The sequence below is a fragment of the Pseudophryne corroboree genome, chromosome 3, assembly GCF_028390025.1.
Source record: "Pseudophryne corroboree isolate aPseCor3 chromosome 3, aPseCor3.hap2, whole genome shotgun sequence".
Taxonomy (NCBI): domain Eukaryota; kingdom Metazoa; phylum Chordata; class Amphibia; order Anura; family Myobatrachidae; genus Pseudophryne; species Pseudophryne corroboree.
In genome coordinates this window covers 773,344,121-773,365,254 of record NC_086446.1, presented here as the reverse complement: position 1 = coordinate 773,365,254, position 21,134 = coordinate 773,344,121, and the positions used below count along the sequence as shown (strand labels likewise).

The 21,134-nt window shown below is 47.0% G+C and overlaps 1 protein-coding gene across 1 annotated transcript in view; it reads right to left on the bottom strand.

The window, feature by feature from the left end:
- The window catches only part of LOC135056860 (transient receptor potential cation channel subfamily V member 6-like), a 71,500-nt gene extending 50,591 nt beyond the window's left edge, over positions 1-20,909 (bottom strand). The window contains exons 1-3 of the mRNA XM_063962534.1: positions 20,799-20,909; positions 15,198-15,320; positions 2,368-2,508 (exon numbers count right to left, since the gene is read on the bottom strand). Of these exons, the coding sequence (XP_063818604.1) occupies positions 2,368-2,508; positions 15,198-15,320; positions 20,799-20,886 (352 nt within the window). The 5' untranslated portion in view covers positions 20,887-20,909. The remainder of the gene's footprint in view (positions 1-2,367; positions 2,509-15,197; positions 15,321-20,798) is intronic.
- Between the last annotated feature and the right edge of the window lie 225 nt (positions 20,910-21,134).

Below are 21,134 nucleotides of genomic sequence, written 5' to 3'. Positions count from 1 at the left end.
TACTTCACTGAGGGAGGGAATGATCATAATCTTGTATAATTGGAAGGGGAAGCAGTCTGTCCTCCTTGCAAATTTAGTTCCAGCACATGCACCCCGGAATTCCGCTTGCAAACCGTTCTTGGATTTGAGTTCTGGAACGATGTCAGTGGTCAGACATCACTGGCCAGGTGACGCAATCCTGGCTGTGGTTATATCACATATGTTATTGCCAGCTGACAGGCAGATGAAGTCAGCAGATGGTGCTACTGACCAAGAACCAGGAACTAGTGGTGAGATAAGTTGTTCTGGCAATGTGCTAGTGAACTTGGGGAACTGAAATAGGACACTCAGGGAGCAGATTGGCTGTAGGGGTAATATGTAATAATGAAGTCCAGGATAGGAGCAGAATTATTATATTATGAAAGACAACATGGCAGCACCTTCTGTATGCCGGTGCTGTTTCTCTGGAAACGCTGCCATCTGGAATCCATGTTTGGAATCTAAACAGCGGGGACATCCCATGAGGAATAGCTACAGCCCTGGGTGAGGTAAGCGGGGTTGGAGAACAGCAATGTGACAATGTCTATCCAGGACTGTTGCCGGCTGATCCACAGCCTGCTAAGAAACTATTCCATCATGGACAGGATTAAACACCCTTCTCCCCAAGTGTGACTGTTCAAATAAGGTTTGGGCCTGTGACTCCCACCCCCCTTTCTTTTATATTGTCTCATGTTTTGTTCATGTTCTTCTATTTACTGTATGAACCCTTCCCTTATATGTCTGTCCTTCAATAAAGCTTTGGGCATGTGATTCACTCCCTCACCCTTTTCCTCCGCCACACCCACTGACCTTGTTGACTTTTGTCTTGATTAAGTAATGAGTGTATAGTACAGTGAATGAGGCATAGTGTACTAGGATATCTTATGCCATATGTTTTTTAGGGGTCTATTCATGAAGCTGTGCAACAGAATGGAGAAGTGAGCCCGTGGAGAAGTTGCCCATGGCAACCAATCAGCTGTTTCGTGCAATTGTATAGTATGCAAATGATAAATGTTACTTCAATGCTGATTGGTTGCCATGGGCAACTTCTCCACTGGCTCACTTCTCCACACTTTTCACTGCTTTTTGAATAGACCCCTTAATGTGCTATAATGTATGAATGATTGTTTTGTGGTGTATTCTGTTATAGCTGTGTTGCAACACAGTTGCACATGTAATGTTTATGTTATTTGCTATCTTTATGCAAATAAAGGCTGTATATGGCTGGCTGAGGCTCACCCTGTGCCCAATGCTGCGTGACTGTGTATTAGGGGGAGGGGCAATTGCCATCGATGCTGCCACTGGTGAATGCCTGCCCCACATTAAATACTGCATGGTAGGGGGGGAGAGGGGGCCTGTGGAAGTTTTGCTATCAGGCCCCGTAGGTCTAGCTAGGCCCCTGCTTAGTGTGCGAGATATTATTGAGGAGACCAAGATGTAAACAAAATTTCTGTTGGCAGATAGAGGCATGGTGTCATGATGATAAGTCGACAGTGTCTAGGTCAACGGTCAATAGGTCGACGCCATGTGGTTGACATGCATTAGGTACAAAAGGCCAACAGATGAAAGAGCGACACACATTGAGGTCGACAGGTTCAAAAAGTCGACATCCCAGTGGTAGACACACAAATTTTACAAGCGGTAGCAGAGTGAGACACCTTGCCCGTGGTGAATGAAGTGAGCCCGCTAGGGTACACATTTGTACTGATGGTAGTCACGTATGATGACATTCAAAAAAACGCAAAAAATAAAAATTGTCGTCGACCATTTTTGTCGATCATTGCCATGTCGACCGTTTGACCCTGTCGACCTTACCCTCTGTCTACCTTTTACCTGTCTTCTGTTTGTCCCTGTCAACCTTATGCATGTCAACCATATGGGGTGGACCTAATGACTGTCTTCCTAGACACTGTAGATCTATGTATATCACCCCCAAAGGCATTGCAATGCTGTTCGTACATATCATAGGTATAAATAAAGATACAGGGCTTGATTCTGAATCGGATGCAGCCGTGTCCATGCGTCATCTGTGACTTCATATCTGATGTACATCGGTGAGTATGAATGTGTCTGCAGATGCTTTAATACCGCTTGGCGCAACTACAGACACCACAATCAGTCGCACCATTGAACCTTGCCCCGGCCTTGTTCAGATGCAGATTCTCCGTCTGGACTCCTGTGTGAGCCATTCTCAGCGGTGAATGCAACCACTAGTGGCGACATGCCTCCGACACTCCCACAATATGCAACATCGCTCCACTGCGCCCGGCACTGGCGATGCGACCGACTCAGAATCGGGCCCACAATGTTATTATTGGACAGTTTGGAAATGATTTGCTCACTATATACCAAAATAGAAGAGATTCTTAGGCTTCAAAGTGAAAAATTTGCCAGTGGCCCTGGGAGTAGAAACGTCGGCTCCTCTCTGTATCATCATCTTCACCAGATTCATGTTTTGATTGACAGAGGCAATGTGCAGCGCTGTCTGTCCTGTAACAAAGGAGAATTCGGGGCAACAAGAAGAAAATTAGTTGGCAGGAAGGGCATAGGCAAACGCAGGGGGGGTTTCCAGTTGCCCGGAAACCCCTCCTTCTTTTGGCAAGTGGCTCAAATTATGACAGTAGCAATAATATATAATACAATTACTAGAGCTGCCACCATATCATGCAGTTTAAGAGACATGACCAGTGGTAGAAGCTTCTTCTACCAAGTGTGCTGTTTGTGTGGATCTGAGTCCTCAATCAGTGCACTAGACCAGAGAGTAGCTACCAGGAAGAAGAAACAGGAGCCTTACCATGAGGTGGGAGAATGTGTGCTTAGAAAGTGCAGTATTCTGCATATATAGTGTTAAATATTACTATTTTCCATACAGTATACAGTGTATAAAAAGACCAATGTTTACATTAATGTACAGGGTCATTACTGGGTTCTTATACTTCTCCCCCAGACTCCCGTACTTGCTCCAGTGTTCTACAGAGTGGGATATTATGGGCTGCATTTGGAAACCCCCCTCTAGAAATCCTGCGTTTGCCAGTGAAGGGATAGGACATGCGATATTGACAAAGTCTGGGAAGTGATAAACAAGAAGCTTATAGCTTCTCTATGCCCGCCCAACACTACTGCAAGTGCTCATTACAACGACTGAGTAATTCTGTGCACTTATAAACTATCAGGTACACGGTGACTGTGTACTAATGATCATGTGGGGTTACTATGGCCCTCATTCCGAGTTGATCGCTCGCTAGCTGCTTTTAGCAGCAGTGCAAACGCTAAGCCGCCGCCCTCTGGGAGTGTATCTTAGCTTAGCAGAAGTGCGAACGAAAGGTTAGCAGAATTGCGCGCAAAAATTTTCCTGCAGTTTCTGAGTAGCTCCAGACCTACTCCTAGATTGTGATCACCTCAGTCAGTTTAGTTCCTGCTTTGATGTCACAAACACGCCCTGCGTTCGGCCAGCCACTCCCCCGTTTCCCCAGGCACGCCTGCGTTTTTATCCGTGACGCCTGCGTTTTTCAGCACACTCCCCGAAAACGCTGAGTTGCCGCCCAGAAACACTTATTTCCTGTCAATCACTCTACGATCACTCGAGCGACTGAAAAGCGTTGCTCAAGCTTGTGTTAAACTACAAAGTTTTGTGTGAAAGTACTTAGCGCATGCGCGCTGCGTACTATGCGCATGCGCATAAATGCCGTTTTTTCACCTGATCGCTGCGCTGAGAAAATCGGCAGCGAGCGATCAACTCGGAATGAGGGCCTAAGTCATACTTGCCTACCTGACCCTCTCCATGAGGGAGAAAATGCTCTGTTCCTGGACTTTCCTGGTAATGTATGATTGCCATCACCTCTGGTGAGCTAGTTAATTGATAAGAAAGGTGTTTCACCACAGGTGATGGCAATCATATATTACCAGGAAAGTCCAGGAACAGAGAATTTTCTCCCTCATGGAGAGGGTCAGGTAGGCAAGTATGGCCTAAGTGCACTAATTAATATGGGAGTGAAGAGCTGTACAGTGCATCCGGAAAGTATTTACAGCGCTTCACTTTTTCCACATTTTGTTATGTTACACCCCTATTCCAAAATGGAATGAATACATTTTTCCCCTCAAAATTCTACACACAATACCGCATAATGACAACGTGAACATTTTTTTTTAGATTTTGCAAATCTATTAAAAATAAAAAACTAAGAAATCACATGTACATAAGTGTTCATAGCCTTTGCTCAATACTTTGTTGATGCACCTTTGGCAGCAATTACAGCTGCAAATCTTTTTGAAAATGATGCCGCAAGCTTGGCACGCCTATCTTTGAGCAGTTTCGCCCATTCCTCTTTGCAGCACCTCTCAAGCTCCATCAGGTTGGATGGGAAGCGTCGGTGCACAGCCATTTTCAGATCTCTCCAGAGATGTTCAGTCGGATTCAAGTCTGGGCTCTTGCTGGGCCACTTAAGGACATTCACAGAGTTGTCCTGAAGCCACTCCTTTGATATCTTGACTGTGTGTTTAAGGTCGTTGTCCTGCTGAAAGATGAACCGTCACTCCAGTCTGAGGTCAAGAGCGCGCTGGAGCAGGTTTTCATCCAGGATGTCTCTGTACATTGCTACATTCATCTTTCCCTCTATCCTGACTAGCCTCCCAGTTCCTGCCGCTGAAAAATATCCCCACAGCATGTTGCTGCCACCACCATGCTTCACTGTAGGGATGGTATTGGCCTGGTGATGAGCGGTGCCTGGCTTCCTCCAAACATGATGTCTGACATTCACGCCAAAGAGTTCAATCTTTGTCTCATCAGACTATAGAGATTTTTGTTTCTCATGGTCTGAGAGTCATTCAGGTGCATTTTGGCAAACTCCAGGCAGGCTGCCATGTGCTTTTTACTAAGGAGTGGCTTCCATCTGGCCACTCTACCATACAGGCCTGATTGGTGGTTTGCTGCAAAGATGGTTGTCCTTCTGGAAAGTTCTCCTCTCTCCACAGAGGAATGCTGTAGCTCTGACAGAGTGACCATCGGGTTCTTGGTCCCCTCCCTGACTAGGACCCTTCTCCCCTGGTCACTCAGTTTAGACTGACGGCCAGCTCTAGGAAGAGTCCTGGTGGTTCCGAACTTCTACCATTTACGGATGATAGAGGCCACTGTGCTCATTGGGACCTTCAAAGCAGCATATATTTTTTTGTACCCTTCCCCAGATTTGTGCTTCGAGACAATCCTGTCTCAGAGTTCTACAGACAATTCATGCTTGGTTTGTGCTCAGACATGCACTGTTAAGCATGGGACCTTATAGACAGGTGTGTGCCTTTCCAAATCATGTCCAATCAACTGAATTTACCACAGGTGGACTCCAATTAAGCTGCAGGAACATCTCAAGGATGATCAGTGGAAACAGGATGCACCTGAGCTCAATTTTGAGCTTCATGGCAAAGGCTGTGAATACTTATGCACATGTGATTTCTTAGTTTTTAATTTTTTATAAATTTGCAAAAATCACAAAAAAACTTTTTTCACTGTGTCATTATGGGATATTGTGTGTAGAATTTTGTGGGGAAAAATTAATTTATTCCATTTTGGAATAAGGCTGTAACATAACAAAATGTGGAAAAAGTGAAGCGCTGTGAATACTTTCTGGATGCACTGTATATTAGAGATGAGCGCCTGAAATTTTTCGGGTTTTGTGTTTTGGTTTTGGTTCCGCGGCCGTGTTTTGGGTTCGAACGCGTTTTGGCAAAACCTCACCGAATTTTTTTTGTCGGATTCGGGTGTGTTTTGGATTCGGGTGTTTTTTTCCAAAAACACTAAAAAACAGCTTAAATCATAGAATTTGGGGGTCATTTTGATCCCAAAGTATTATTAACCTCAAAAACCATAATTTACACTCATTTTCAGTCTATTCTGAATACCTCACACCTCACAATATTATTTTTAGTCCTAAAATTTGCACCGAGGTCGCTGTGTGAGTAAGATAAGCGACCCTAGTGGCCGACACAAACACCGGGCCCATCTAGGAGTGGCACTGCAGTGTCACGCAGGATGTCCCTTCCAAAAAACCCTCCCCAAACAGCACATGACGCAAAGAAAAAAAGAGGCGCAATGAGGTAGCTGTGTGAGTAAGATTAGCGACCCTAGTGGCCGACACAAACACCGGGCCCATCTAGGAGTGGCACTGCAGTGTCACGCAGGATGGCCCTTCCAAAAAACCCTCCCCAAACAGCACATGACGCAAAGAAAAAAAGAGGCGCAATGAGGTAGCTGTGTGAGTAAGATTAGCGACCCTAGTGGCCGACACAAACACCGGGCCCATCTAGGAGTGGCACTGCAGTGTCACGCAGGATGGCCCTTCCAAAAAACCCTCCCCAAACAGCACATGACGCAAAGAAAAAAAGAGGCGCAATGAGGTAGCTGACTGTGTGAGTAAGATTAGCGACCCTAGTGGCCGACACAAACACCGGGCCCATCTAGGAGTGGCACTGCAGTGTCACGCAGGATGTCCCTTTCAAAAAACCCTCCCCAAACAGCACATGACGCAAAGAAAAAAAGAGGCGCAATGAGGTAGCTGTGTGAGTAAGATTAGCGACCCTAGTGGCCGACACAAACACCGGGCCCATCTAGGAGTGGCACTGCAGTGTCACGCAGGATGGCCCTTCCAAAAAACCCTCCCCAAACAGCACATGACGCAAAGAAAAAAAGAGGCGCAATGAGGTAGCTGTGTGAGTAAGATTAGCGACCCTAGTGGCCGACACAAACACCGGGCACATCTAGGAGTGGCACTGCAGTGTCACGCAGGATGTCCCTTCCAAAAAACCCTCCCCAAACAGCACATGACGCAAAGAAAAAAAGAGGCGCAATGAGGTAGCTGACTGTGTGAGTAAGATTAGCGACCCTAGTGGCCGACACAAACACCGGGCCCATCTAGGAGTGGCACTGCAGTGTCACGCAGGATGTCCCTTCCAAAAAACCCTCCCCAAACAGCACATGACGCAAAGAAAAAAAGAGGCGCAATGAGGTAGCTGACTGTGTGAGTAAGATTAGCGACCCTAGTGGCCGACACAAACACCGGGCCCATCTAGGAGTGGCACTGCAGTGTCACGCAGGATGTCCCTTCCAAAAAACCCTCCCCAAACAGCACATGACGCAAAGAAAAAAAGAGGCGCAATGAGGTAGCTGACTGTGTGAGTAAGATTAGCGACCCTAGTGGCCGACACAAACACCGGGCCCATCTAGGAGTGGCACTGCAGTGTCACGCAGGATGTCCCTTCCAAAAAACCCTCCCCAATCAGCACATGATGCAAAGAAAAAGAAAAGAAAAAAGAGGTGCAAGATGGAATTGTCCTTGGGCCCTCCCACCCACCCTTATGTTGTATAAACAAAACAGGACATGCACACTTTAACCAACCCATCATTTCAGTGACAGGGTCTGCCACACGACTGTGACTGATATGACGGGTTGGTTTGGACCCCCCCCAAAAAAGAAGCAATTAATCTCTCCTTGCACAAACTGGCTCTACAGAGGCAAGATGTCCACCTCATCTTCACCCTCCGATATATCACCGTGTACATCCCCCTCCTCACAGATTATCAATTCGTCCCCACTGGAATCCACCATCTCAGCTCCCTGTGTACTTTGTGGAGGCAATTGCTGCTGGTCAATGTCTCCGCGGAGGAATTGATTATAATTCATTTTAATGAACATCATCTTCTCCACATTTTCTGGATGTAACCTCGTACGCCGATTGCTGACAAGGTGAGCGGCGGCACTAAACACTCTTTCGGAGTACACACTTGTGGGAGGGCAACTTAGGTAGAATAAAGCCAGTTTGTGCAAGGGCCTCCAAATTGCCTCTTTTTCCTGCCAGTATAAGTACGGACTGTGTGACGTGCCTACTTGGATGCGGTCACTCATATAATCCTCCACCATTCTATCAATGTTGAGAGAATCATATGCAGTGACAGTAGACGACATGTCCGTAATCGTTGTCAGGTCCTTCAGTCCGGACCAGATGTCAGCATCAGCAGTCGCTCCAGACTGCCCTGCATCACCGCCAGCGGGTGGGCTCGGAATTCTGAGCCTTTTCCTCGCACCCCCAGTTGCGGGAGAATGTGAAGGAGGAGATGTTGACAGGTCGCGTTCCGCTTGACTTGACAATTTTGTCACCAGCAGGTCTTTCAACCCCAGCAGACCTGTGTCTGCCGGAAAGAGAGATCCAAGGTAGGCTTTAAATCTAGGATCGAGCACGGTGGCCAAAATGTAGTGCTCTGATTTCAACAGATTGACCACCCATGAATCCTTGTTAAGCGAATTAAGGGCTGCATCCACAAGTCCCACATGCCTAGCGGAATCGCTCCCTTTTAGCTCCTTCTTCAATGCCTCCAGCTTCTTCTGCAAAAGCCTGATGAGGGGAATGACCTGACTCAGGCTGGCAGTGTCTGAACTGACTTCACGTGTGGCAAGTTCAAAGGGCATCAGAACCTTGCACAACGTTGAAATCATTCTCCACTGCACTTGAGACAGGTGCATTCCACCTACTATATCGTGCTCAATTGTATAGGCTTGAATGGCCTTTTGCTGCTCCTCCAACCTCTGAAGCATATAGAGGGTTGAATTCCACCTCGTTACCACTTCTTGCTTCAGATGATGGCAGGGCAGGTTCAGTAGTTTTTGGTGGTGCTCCAGTCTTCTGTACGTGGTGCCTGTACGCCGAAAGTGTCCCGCAATTTTTCTGGCCACCGACAGCATCTCTTGCACGCCCCTGTCGTTTTTTAAAAAATTCTGCACCACCAAATTCAAGGTATGTGCAAAACATGGGACGTGCTGGAATTTGCCCATATTTAATGCACACACAATATTGCTGGCGTTGTCCGATGCCACAAATCCACAGGAGAGTCCAATTGGGGTAAGCCATTCCGCGATGATCTTCCTCAGTTGCCGTAAGAGGTTTTCAGCTGTGTGCGTATTCTGGAAAGCGGTGATACAAAGCGTAGCCTGCCTAGGAAAGAGTTGGCGTTTGCGAGATGCTGCTACTGGTGCCGCCGCTGCTGTTCTTGCGGCGGGAGTCCATACATCTACCCAGTGGGCTGTCACAGTCATATAGTCCTGACCCTGCCCTGCTCCACTTGTCCACATGTCCGTGGTTAAGTGGACATTGGGTACAACTGCATTTTTTAGGACACTGGTGAGTCTTTTTCTGACGTCCGTGTACATTCTCGGTATCGCCTGCCTAGAGAAGTGGAACCTAGATGGTATTTGGTAACGGGGGCACACTGCCTCAATAAATTGTCTAGTTCCCTGTGAACTAACGGCGGATACCGGACGCACGTCTAACACCAACATAGTTGTCAAGGACTCAGTTATCCGCTTTGCAGTAGGATGACTGCTGTGATATTTCATCTTCCTCGCAAAGGACTGTTGAACAGTCAATTGCTTACTGGAAGTAGTACAAGTGGGCTTACGACTTCCCCTCTGGGATGACCATCGACTCCCAGCGGCAACAACAGCAGCGCCAGCAGCAGTAGGCGTTACACGCAAGGATGCATCGGAGGAATCCCAGGCAGGAGAGGACTCGTCAGAATTGCCAGTGACATGGCCTGCAGGACTATTGGCATTCCTGGGGAAGGAGGAAATTGACACTGAGGGAGTTGGTGGGGTGGTTTGCGTGAGCTTGGTTACAAGAGGAAGGGATTTACTGGTCAGTGGACTGCTTCCGCTGTCACCCAAAGTTTTTGAACTTGTCACTGACTTATTATGAATGCGCTGCAGGTGACGTATAAGGGAGGATGTTCCGAGGTGGTTAACGTCCTTACCCCTACTTATTACAGCTTGACAAAGGGAACACACGGCTTGACACCTGTTGTCCGCATTTCTGGTGAAATACCTCCACACCGAAGAGCTGATTTTTTTGGTATTTTCACCTGGCATATCAACGGCCATATTCCTCCCACGGACAACAGGTGTCTCCTCCCCGGGTGCCTGACTTAAACAAACCACCTCACCATCAGAATCCTCCTGGTCAATTTCCTCCCCAGCGCCAGCAACACCCATATCCTCCTCATCCTGGTGTACTTCAACACTGACATCTTCAATCTGACTATCAGGAACTGGACTGCGGGGGCTCCTTCCAGCACTTGCAGGGGGCGTGCAAATGGTGGAAGGCGCATGCTCTTCACGTCCAGTGTTGGGAAGGTCAGGCATCGCAACCGACACAATTGGACTCTCCTTGTGGATTTGGGATTTCAAAGAACGCACAGTTCTTTGCGGTGCTTTTGCCAGCTTGAGTCTTTTCAGTTTTCTAGCGAGAGGCTGAGTGCTTCCATCCTCATGTGAAGCTGAACCACTAGCCATGAACATAGGCCAGGGCCTCAGCCGTTCCTTGCCACTCCGTGTGGTAAATGGCATATTGGCAAGTTTACGCTTCTCCTCCGACAATTTTATTTTAGGTTTTGGAGTCCTTTTTTTACTGATATTTGGTGTTTTGGTTTTGACATGCTCTGTACTATGCCATTGGGCATCGGCCTTGGCAGACGACGTTGCTGGCATTTCATCGTCTCGGCCATGACTAGTGGCAGCAGCTTCAGCACGAGGTGGAAGTGGATCTTGATCTTTCCCTAATTTTGGAACCTCAACATTTTTGTTCTCCATATTTTAATAGGCACAACTAAAAGGCACCTCAGGTAAACAATGGAGATGGATGGATTGGATACTAGTATACAATTATGGACGGGCTGCCGAGTGCCGACACAGAGGTAGCCACAGCCGTGAACTACCGCACTGTACTGTGTCTGCTGCTAATATATAGACTGGTTGATAAAGAGATAGTATACTCGTAACTAGTATGTATGTATAAAGAAAGAAAAAAAAACCACGGTTAGGTGGTATATACAATTATGGACGGGCTGCCGAGTGCCGACACAGAGGTAGCCACAGCAGTGAACTACCGCACTGTACTGTGTCTGCTGCTAATATATAGACTGGTTGATAAAGAGATAGTATACTCGTAACTAGTATGTATGTATAAAGAAAGAAAAAAAAACCACGGTTAGGTGGTATATACAATTATGGACGGGCTGCCGAGTGCTGACACAGAGGTAGCCACAGCCGTGAACTACCGCACTGTACTGTGTCTGCTGCTAATATATAGACTGGTTGATAAAGAGATAGTATACTCGTAACTAGTATGTATGTATAAAGAAAGAAAAAAAAAACCACGGTTAGGTGGTATATACAATTATGGACGGGCTGCCGAGTGCCGACACAGAGGAGGCCACAGCCGTGAACTACCGCACTGTACTGTGTCTGCTGCTAATATATAGACTGGTTGATAAAGAGATAGTATACTCGTAACTAGTATGTATGTATAAAGAAAGAAAAAAAAACCACGGTTAGGTGGTATATACAATTATGGACGGGCTGCCGAGTGCCGACACAGAGGTAGCCACAGCCGTGAACTACTGTACTGTGTCTGCTGCTAATATATAGACTGGTTGATAAAGAGATAGTATACTCGTAACTAGTATGTATGTATAAAGAAAGAAAAAAAAACCACGGTTAGGTGGTATATACAATTATGGACGGGCTGCCGAGTGCCGACACAGACGTAGCCACAGCCGTGAACTACTGTACTGTGTCTGCTGCTAATATATAGACTGGTTGATAAAGAGATAGTATACTCGTAACTAGTATGTATGTATAAAGAAAGAAAAAAAAACCACGGTTAGGTGGTATATACAATTATGGACGGGCTGCCGAGTGCCGACACAGAGGTAGCCACAGCCGTGAACTACCGCACTGTACTGTGTCTGCTGCTAATATATAGACTGGTTGATAAAGAGATAGTATACTCGTAACTAGTATGTATGTATAAAGAAAGAAAAAAAAACCACGGTTAGGTGGTATATACAATTATGGACGGGCTGCCGAGTGCCGACACAGAGGTAGCCACAGCCGTGAACTACCGCACTGTACTGTGTCTGCTGCTAATATATAGACTGGTTGATAAAGAGATAGTATACTCGTAACTAGTATGTATGTATAAAGAAAGAAAAAAAAACCACGGTTAGGTGGTATATACAATTATGGACGGGCTGCCGAGTGCCGACACAGAGGTAGCCACAGCCGTGAACTACCGCACTGTACTGTGTCTGCTGCTAATATATAGACTGGTTGATAAAGAGATAGTATACTCGTAACTAGTATGTATGTATAAAGAAAGAAAAAAAAACCACGGTTAGGTGGTATATACAATTATGGACGGGCTGCCGAGTGCCGACACAGAGGTAGCCACAGCCGTGAACTACCGCACTGTACTGTGTCTGCTGCTAATATATAGACTGGTTGATAAAGAGATAGTATACTCGTAACTAGTATGTATGTATAAAGAAAGAAAAAAAAACCACGGTTAGGTGGTATATACAATTATGGACGGGCTGCCGAGTGCCGACACAGAGGTAGCCACAGCCGTGAACTACTGTACTGTGTCTGCTGCTAATATATAGACTGGTTGATAAAGAGATAGTATACTCGTAACTAGTATGTATGTATAAAGAAAGAAAAAAAAACCACGGTTAGGTGGTATATACAATTATGGACGGGCTGCCGAGTGCCGACACAGAGGTAGCCACAGCCGTGAACTACTGTACTGTGTCTGCTGCTAATATATAGACTGGTTGATAAAGAGATAGTATACTCGTAACTAGTATGTATGTATAAAGAAAGAAAAAAAAACCACGGTTAGGTGGTATATACAATTATGGACGGGCTGCCGAGTGCCGACACAGAGGTAGCCACAGCCGTGAACTACCGCACTGTACTGTGTCTGCTGCTAATATATAGACTGGTTGATAAAGAGATAGTATACTCGTAACTAGTATGTATGTATAAAGAAAGAAAAAAAAACCACGGTTAGGTGGTATATACAATTATGGACGGGCTGCCGAGTGCCGACACAGAGGTAGCCACAGCCGTGAACTACCGCACTGTACTGTGTCTGCTGCTAATATATAGACTGGTTGATAAAGAGATAGTATACTCGTAACTAGTATGTATGTATAAAGAAAGAAAAAAAAACCACGGTTAGGTGGTATATACAATTATGGACGGGCTGCCGAGTGCCGACACAGAGGTAGCCACAGCCGTAAACTACCGCACTGTACTGTGTCTGCTGCTAATATATAGACTGGTTGATAAAGAGATAGTATACTCGTAACTAGTATGTATGTATAAAGAAAGAAAAAAAAACCACGGTTAGGTGGTATATACAATTATGGACGGGCTGCCGAGTGCCGACACAGAGGTAGCCACAGCCGTGAACTACCGCACTGTACTGTGTCTGCTGCTAATATATAGACTGGTTGATAAAGAGATAGTATACTCGTAACTAGTATGTATGTATAAAGAAAGAAAAAAAAACCACGGTTAGGTGGTATATACAATTATGGACGGGCTGCCGAGTGCCGACACAGAGGTAGCCACAGCCGTGAACTACCGCACTGTACTGTGTCTGCTGCTAATATATAGACTGGTTGATAAAGAGATAGTATACTCGTAACTAGTATGTATGTATAAAGAAAGAAAAAAAAACCACGGTTAGGTGGTATATACAATTATGGACGGGCTGCCGAGTGCCGACACAGAGGTAGCCACAGCCGTGAACTACCGCACTGTACTGTGTCTGCTGCTAATATATAGACTGGTTGATAAAGAGATAGTATACTCGTAACTAGTATGTATGTATAAAGAAAGAAAAAAAAACCACGGTTAGGTCACTGGTTTATACAATTATGGACGGGCTGCCGAGTGCCGACACAGAGGTAGCCACAGCCGTGAACTACCGCACTGTACTGTGTCTGCTGCTAATATAGACTGGTTGATAAAGAGATAGTATACTACTAATATTATATACTGGTGGTCAGGTCACTGGTCACTAGTCACACTGGCAGTGGCACTCCTGCAGCAAAAGTGTGCACTGTTTAATTTTAATATAATATTATGTACTCCTGGCTCCTGCTATAACCTATAACTGGCACTGCAGTAGTGCTCCCCAGTCTCCCCCACAATTATAAGCTGTGTGAGCTGAGCAGTCAGACAGATATATAATATATATAGATGATGCAGCACACTGGCCTGAGCCTGAGCAGTGCACACAGATATGGTATGTGACTGACTGAGTCACTGTGTGTATCGCTTTTTTCAGGCAGAGAACGGATATATTAAATAAACTGCACTGTGTGTCTGGTGGTCACTCACTATATAATATATTATGTACTCCTGGCTCCTGCTATAACCTATAACTGGCACTGCAGTAGTGCTCCCCAGTCTCCCCCACAATTATAAGCTGTGTGAGCTGAGCAGTCAGACAGATATATATAATATTATATATAGATAATAGATGATGCAGCACACTGGCCTGAGCCTGAGCAGTGCACACAGATATGGTATGTGACTGAGTCACTGTGTGCTGTGTATCGCTTTTTTCAGGCAGAGAACGGATTATATTATGTACTCCTGGCTCCTGCTATAACCTATAACTGGCACTGCAGTAGTGCTCCCCAGTCTCCCCCACAATTATAAGCTGTGTGAGCTGAGCAGTCAGACAGATATATATAATATTATATATAGATAATAGATGATGCAGCACACTGGCCTGAGCCTGAGCAGTGCACACAGATATGGTATGTGACTGAGTCACTGTGTGCTGTGTATCGCTTTTTTCAGGCAGAGAACGGATTATAAATAAAAGTGGTGGTCACTGGTCACTATCAGCAAAACTCTGCACTGTACACTACTGAGTACTCCTAATGCTCCCCAAAATTAGTAAATCAAGTGTCTCTCTAATCTATTCTAATTCTAAACGGAGAGGACGCCAGCCACGTCCTCTCCCTATCAATCTCAATGCACGTGTGAAAATGGCGGCGACGCGCGGCTCCTTATATAGAATCCGAGTCTCGCGATAGAATCCGAGCCTCGCGAGAATCCGACAGCGTCATGATGACGTTCGGGCGCGCTCGGGTTAACCGAGCAAGGCGGGAAGATCCGAGTCGCTCGGACCCGTGAAAAAAAACATGAAGTTCTGGCGGGTTCGGATTCAGAGAAACCGAACCCGCTCATCTATACTGTATATATCAATGTCTCTTTAACCTAAACATCTATGACGGCCTAGCAGACTAATGAAGTTTTTAGAAATTCATTGATTAAATTAACCTTGGTAGATATCAGAGGTCATGGGGAGGTTGAGCAGGAACGGAGCTTCTGTTAACAGGATGTCTGCCGCCTCCAGGTTGTCATACATGGCTGCCAAATGAAGGGCTGTTTCCCCTAATACTCCTGGTGGAAGAAAAAGAAACATAGATATAAAATCAGGGGATGTAGTGGGTATCCCGGCGGAAGGGGTCCTGGTGGTCAGAATCCTAACACCTGTCAGAATGATGACGCCAGAATCACAAAAGCCGGAATCCCGAATGTAAGTATGCCAGGGAGGGTCGGGGTAAGGTTGCGGAAGGGGGGGGGGGGGGTTAGACCACGGGGAGGGAGGGTTAGTGTTAGGCTGTAGGAAAGCAGGGTTAGGGTTAGGCTGTGGGGCGGGGGCAGTGTTAGACTGCGGGGGGAGGGTTAGGGTTAGGCTGTAGGAAAGCAGGGTTAGGGTTAGGCTGTGGGGCGGGGGCAGTGTTAGACTGCGAGGGGAGGGTTAGGGTTAGGCTGTAGGAAAGGATGGTTAGGCTGTGGGGGCAGTGTTAGACTGTGGGGGGGAGGGTTAGGGTTAGTCTGTAGGAAAGCAGGGTTAGGGTTAGACTGTGGTGGCAGGGCAGTGTTAGACTGCGGGGGGAGGGTTAGGGTTAGGCTGTAGGAAAGCAGGGTTAGGGTTAGGCTGTGGGGCGGGGGCAGTGTTAGACTGCGGGGGGAGGGTTAGAGTTAGGTTGTAGAAAAGGAGGGTTAGGCTGTGGGGGCAGTGTTAGACTGTGGTGGAGGGGAGGGTTAGGCTGTAGGAAAGGAAGGTTAGAGTTAGGCTGTGGGGGGGGGCAGTGTTAGACTGCTGGAGGGGAGGGTTAGGGTTAGGCTGTAGGAAAGCAGGGTTAGGGTTAGGCTGTGGGGCGGGGGCAGTGTTAGACTGCGGGGGGAGGGTTAGAGTTAGGCTGTAGGAAAGGAGGGTTAGGCTGTGGGGGCAGTGTTAGACTGTGGTGGAGGGGAGGGTTAGGCTGTAGGAAAGGAAGGTTAGAGTTAGGCTGTGGGGGGGGGGCAGTGTTAGACTGCTGGAGAGGAGGGTTAGGGTTAGGCTGTAGGAAAGCAGGGTTAGGGTTAGGCTGTGGGGCGGGGGCAGTGTTAGACTGCGGGGGGAGGGTTAGAGTTAGGCTGTAGGAAAGGAGGGTTAGGCTGTGGGGGCAGTGTTAGACCGTGGTGGAGGGGAGGGTTAGGCTGTAGGAAAGGAAGGTTAGAGTTAGGCTGTGGGGGGCAGTGTTAGACTGCTGGAGGGGAGGGTTAGGGTTAGGCTGTTTGGGGTGAGGGTTAGGATTAGGCTGCGAAGAGGGAGGGTTAAGGGGAGGGTTAGTTTAGTGTGTCCCATCTGTCGGGACTTTGTCAGTTGGCCAGTAGTCCTGTTCTCAACCTATTATCAGGGAGACAAGACTACATTATACAGAATATCACCAGAGAGACCTTAATATAGGTGTCCTCTTAATTCCATAACTCCAGTGTCAATGAATGACTTAGATAAACAATTGAGTCTTATTCTGCAGTGAACAATCTATAGTATTTATTGTAAATGACACCGTAGCACAGAGAGGTTTCATCAAAATACAGATGTGGTCATGCTCATCTATCCTCCATTGTGTGTCCTTTGTGGAAATCGGGTTAAAGTGAGCCGGAATGGGGCGAAACTGGTGTTCCGTCAGCTCCACTTGGAGACGGAACACAGTTCCGCCTCCTCCGGCTCACCTAACCCGCTAACCCGATTTGTGCCCGGCGCCGCAGGGAGATGCCGGGCGCCCGCTGAGATTGTGTTACCAGTGGGCGCCCGGCTCCCTCTCCACAGCGGAAGCCGGCGGCAGGAGCTCACTACTGAGCTCCAGCTTCCGGCTCTGTCTGTGTGCGCTATGGGAGAGACATCATGACGTCTCTCCCATAGTGCCGAGGAGCGGACGCCAGGAGGACTGCAGCGGTCGGACACGGGAGCGGGGCTTGGTGATTATGTTTTTTGTTTTTTTTTACATATGTGTGAGTGTATTAGCCGTGCTTCTACTGGTGGCTAACTACAAGGGGCCACGCTACTGGGGGCAAACTACACGAGGGCAAACTACTGGGGGCAAACTACAAGGGGGCAAACTACTGGGGCAAACTACAGTAGAAGAGGGCAAACTACTGGGGACAAACTACAAGGGGACAAACTACTGTGGGCAAACAACAGGGGGGCATTACTACTGCGGGCATAACTACAGGGGCATTACTACTTGGGGCTAAACTACAAGGGTGCTAAACTACAAGGGGGCAAACTACAGGGGGGGTAAACTACTAGGGGCTAAACTACTGGGGCATTACTACTTGGGGGCTTAACTACAAGGTGCAAACTACAAGGGGACAAACTACAGGGGGCATTACTACTGGGGGCATAACTACAGGGGCTAAACTGGGGGCATAACTACAGGTGCTAAACTACAAGGGGGCTAAACTACTGGGGGCATTACTACAGGGGCGCTAAACTACTGGGGGCATTACTAATGGGGGCTAACTACTGGGGGCAAACTACATGGGGGCTAAACTACTGCGGTGCATAACTGCATGGGCTAAACTACAGGGGGCATTACCACTGGGGGCTAAACTACAGGGGGGGGGGGCAAAACTACAGGGTCTAAACTACTGAGGGCATTACCACTGGGAGGCTAAACTAAAGGGGGGTTAACTACTGGGGTCATAACTGCAGGGGTATTACCACTGGGGGCTAAACTACTGGGAGCATTACTACTGGGGGAAATACTACACAGGGGCATTACCATTAAGGGCATTACTAATGGGGGCTCTACTAATGAGGGCATTGTAAAGGGGGCACTTCATAAGGGGCATCACTCCTGGGGACATAAGGGGCACTACTGCTGGGGGCATTGCATAAGGGGCACCACTACAATGGGCTCTATATAAGGGGCACTACCAGTACAGTGGACATTGGATAAGGAGCACTACTACTTTGGGCATTGTATAAGGGGCGCTACTGCTGTGGGCATTATGGGGGTCATTCCGAGTTGGTCGCTCGTTATATTTTTCTCGCAATGGAGCGATTAGTCGCTAATGCGCATGCGCAATGTCCACAGTGCGACTGCGCCAAGTAAATTTGCTGTGCAGTTAGGTATTTTACTCACTGCATTACAAGGTTTTTTCTTCGTTCTGGTGATCGTAATGTGATTGACAGGAAGTGGGTTTTTTCTGGGCGGAAACTGGCCATTTTATGGGTGTGTGTGAAAAAACGCTACCGTTTCTGGGAAAAACGCGGGAGTGGCTGGAGAAACGGAGGAGTGTCTGGGCGAACGCTGGGTGTGTTTGTGACGTCAAACCAGGAACCACACTGACTGAACTGATCGCAGATGCCGAGTAAGTCTGGAGCTACTCAGAAACTGCTAAGAAGTGTCTATTCGCAATTCTGCTAATCTTTCGTTCGCAATTTTGATAAGCTAAGATTCACTCCCAGTAGGCGGCGGCTTAGTGTGTGCAAAGCTGCTAAAAGCAGCTTGCGAGCGAACAACTCGGAATGACCCCCCATGTGTATTATGGGGTGCTACTACTGTGGGCATTATGTGTATTATGTGTACTACTACTGTGGGCATTATTACTATTGTGTGACCACGCCCCTTTCTTTTTGAAACCTTTTGCATGGGCGCTGGGGGAAGGGGGGGTAGTTCCACCACCTCTCTAGGCCCACTTTAAGCACTAGTGAGAATCATCTCTGTTCTGCTGCTGGACCCGCTGACACTGTCAGAGCCCTGGACCATGTGTACAAGTTGCAGAAGCTGCAAACTGCACTCTCCTGCACTATCTGGATGTACTGCCACTCTACAATCTCACCATAGCCCACAATTACTCCTACATGGCCATCATATGCCCTCAGAACACCTAACCTGTGCAAACACCCTGTTACCAAGCACCAAATGCAGATGCAGTTCAGTTGTGTAGGGGGATGCGGTCAATTTACCTACAATCAAATTCCCGATGGTCAAAATCCCGACAAGGTCAAAATACCGACATTTAAAACACAGACAAGGTCAAAATACCAACATTTAAAATGTTGACAGGTCAAAAAGTTGACAAGAGTTTTTCATGATTTTTTCCGTTGAAACCGACTTGTTCATGCTTTACCATCCCAGTGGACCTGGAGGGGGAATATAGTAGTGTGTCGAGCGCAGTGAGGCACCATGCCCGAAGCATGGCGAGCGCAGCGAGCGATGCGAGGGGACGTGGTACACTTATATGGTGTCCATGTTGACATATGTCAACATACACACACAAAAACAATGAAAAACTTGTGTCGACTTTTTGACTTATCGACATTTTAAATTTCGGTATTTTGACCTTGTCGGTATTTTAAATGTCGGTCAATAGTTGTCGGGATCTTGACCGTCACTATTTTGATTGTAGGTACAGTATTTCAGGGCTCGGAATTGCATGTACAGTAGTTGCATACGCTCAATCACAGAGTATGCACATTGCTAAAAATGTCTAAATCCATTGACAATAACGAGCTGCGTGCAACCATAAACGAGACCATTTCATTTTGCTTTCTCTATAATCCTCTCTTCTCGCTCCCTTCATTTCATTGTTTCTACCTCACTTCTTCCTTCATCCCTAGCCTGGACCCATGAGCCAATGCCAACAGGAACAAGACCCACATTCACAATTTATCCTTGTACGTTATCTCTTTCTCCCTGCTTCTGGCAGCTGAAGGCAGCTAACCCTGGGGTGTGGCATATTACAGATGGAGCCTCTCTCATCTTGCCTTCTGTGTTGCGTCTGGGTGCACCAAGGCTTATTAGCATAACCCTTTCATCTATTGTTCTCAGCTGCAATACAATACAGAGAGAACAATGCAGCAGGGGATTAAATCATTACATCAGACTGCTCTGTAATCCTACTAAAAGGATAGATGAGCAGGGCTCCATCTGTATGTCGGCATTGACAACATAGATAAACAGAATATAGGGACCATATTTGGGCAAGTGGAATATCAACTTGGACTACATGTCGGCAATCAACATTTTATTCTGTAATACAGAGCCGGCCTTAGGCATATGCAAACTAGGCAAATGCCTAGGGACACCAGCAGCTTCTGCTGATTAAAATGATATGAGGCATGCCTATATTCTGTGTGTGACTGCAGCTGTATCTGCATACGAAATGCTACGTTGCAGTGTAGTCCTGTAAATCACTGTAATGTAGCATTTCGTATGCAGATACAGCCGCAGTCGCACACAGAATATAGGCATGCTGCATATCATTTTAATCAGCAGAAGCTGCTTGTGCATCCTAGCCACATAGTAATGCAAATATTATGATGCATTTTCATAAACAAAAGGCGACCGACGTTAGCAGAGCTGCCAGCTGACTCATGCCAGGCATCTCCTGCAGAACTAGCGGTGGTGCTAGGGGGCACCAGCCAAAATCTTGCCTAGGGCATCATATTGGTTAGGGCCGGCTCTGCTGTAATAGAACCATGAAACTAGAATCTGACTGGTTGAAATCGGTAACAATATTTTTCTTTTTTATTCTTTTTTCCAGTTACCTTCTGCAACATACCATGAGTCCTCCTCACTAAGCTTTTGTACTTGCCTCTCTGGAAAGGATCGCATTTTTCTGATGCAAAGATCTCCCTCAGCAGATCCACATCGTTTTCTTTGGCTGCCTTGAGGATGGGCATCTCCTGGATCCTGAAATCCAAAAACATGCCCCTTTAGATCTGCTGGAGACAACTTTTGAAATGATCATTTTGCAAAACCAATTCAGTACCGCCGAGAGATCTCCAGCACAGATCGATTGTACCCATAGGCAAACGCAGGGGGGGCTTCCGGTTGCACGGAAACCCCCCTCCTCTTGGCAAGTGGCTCACATTATGGCAACAATAGCAATGGTATATAATATGATTACTAGAGCTAGCGCCACATCACC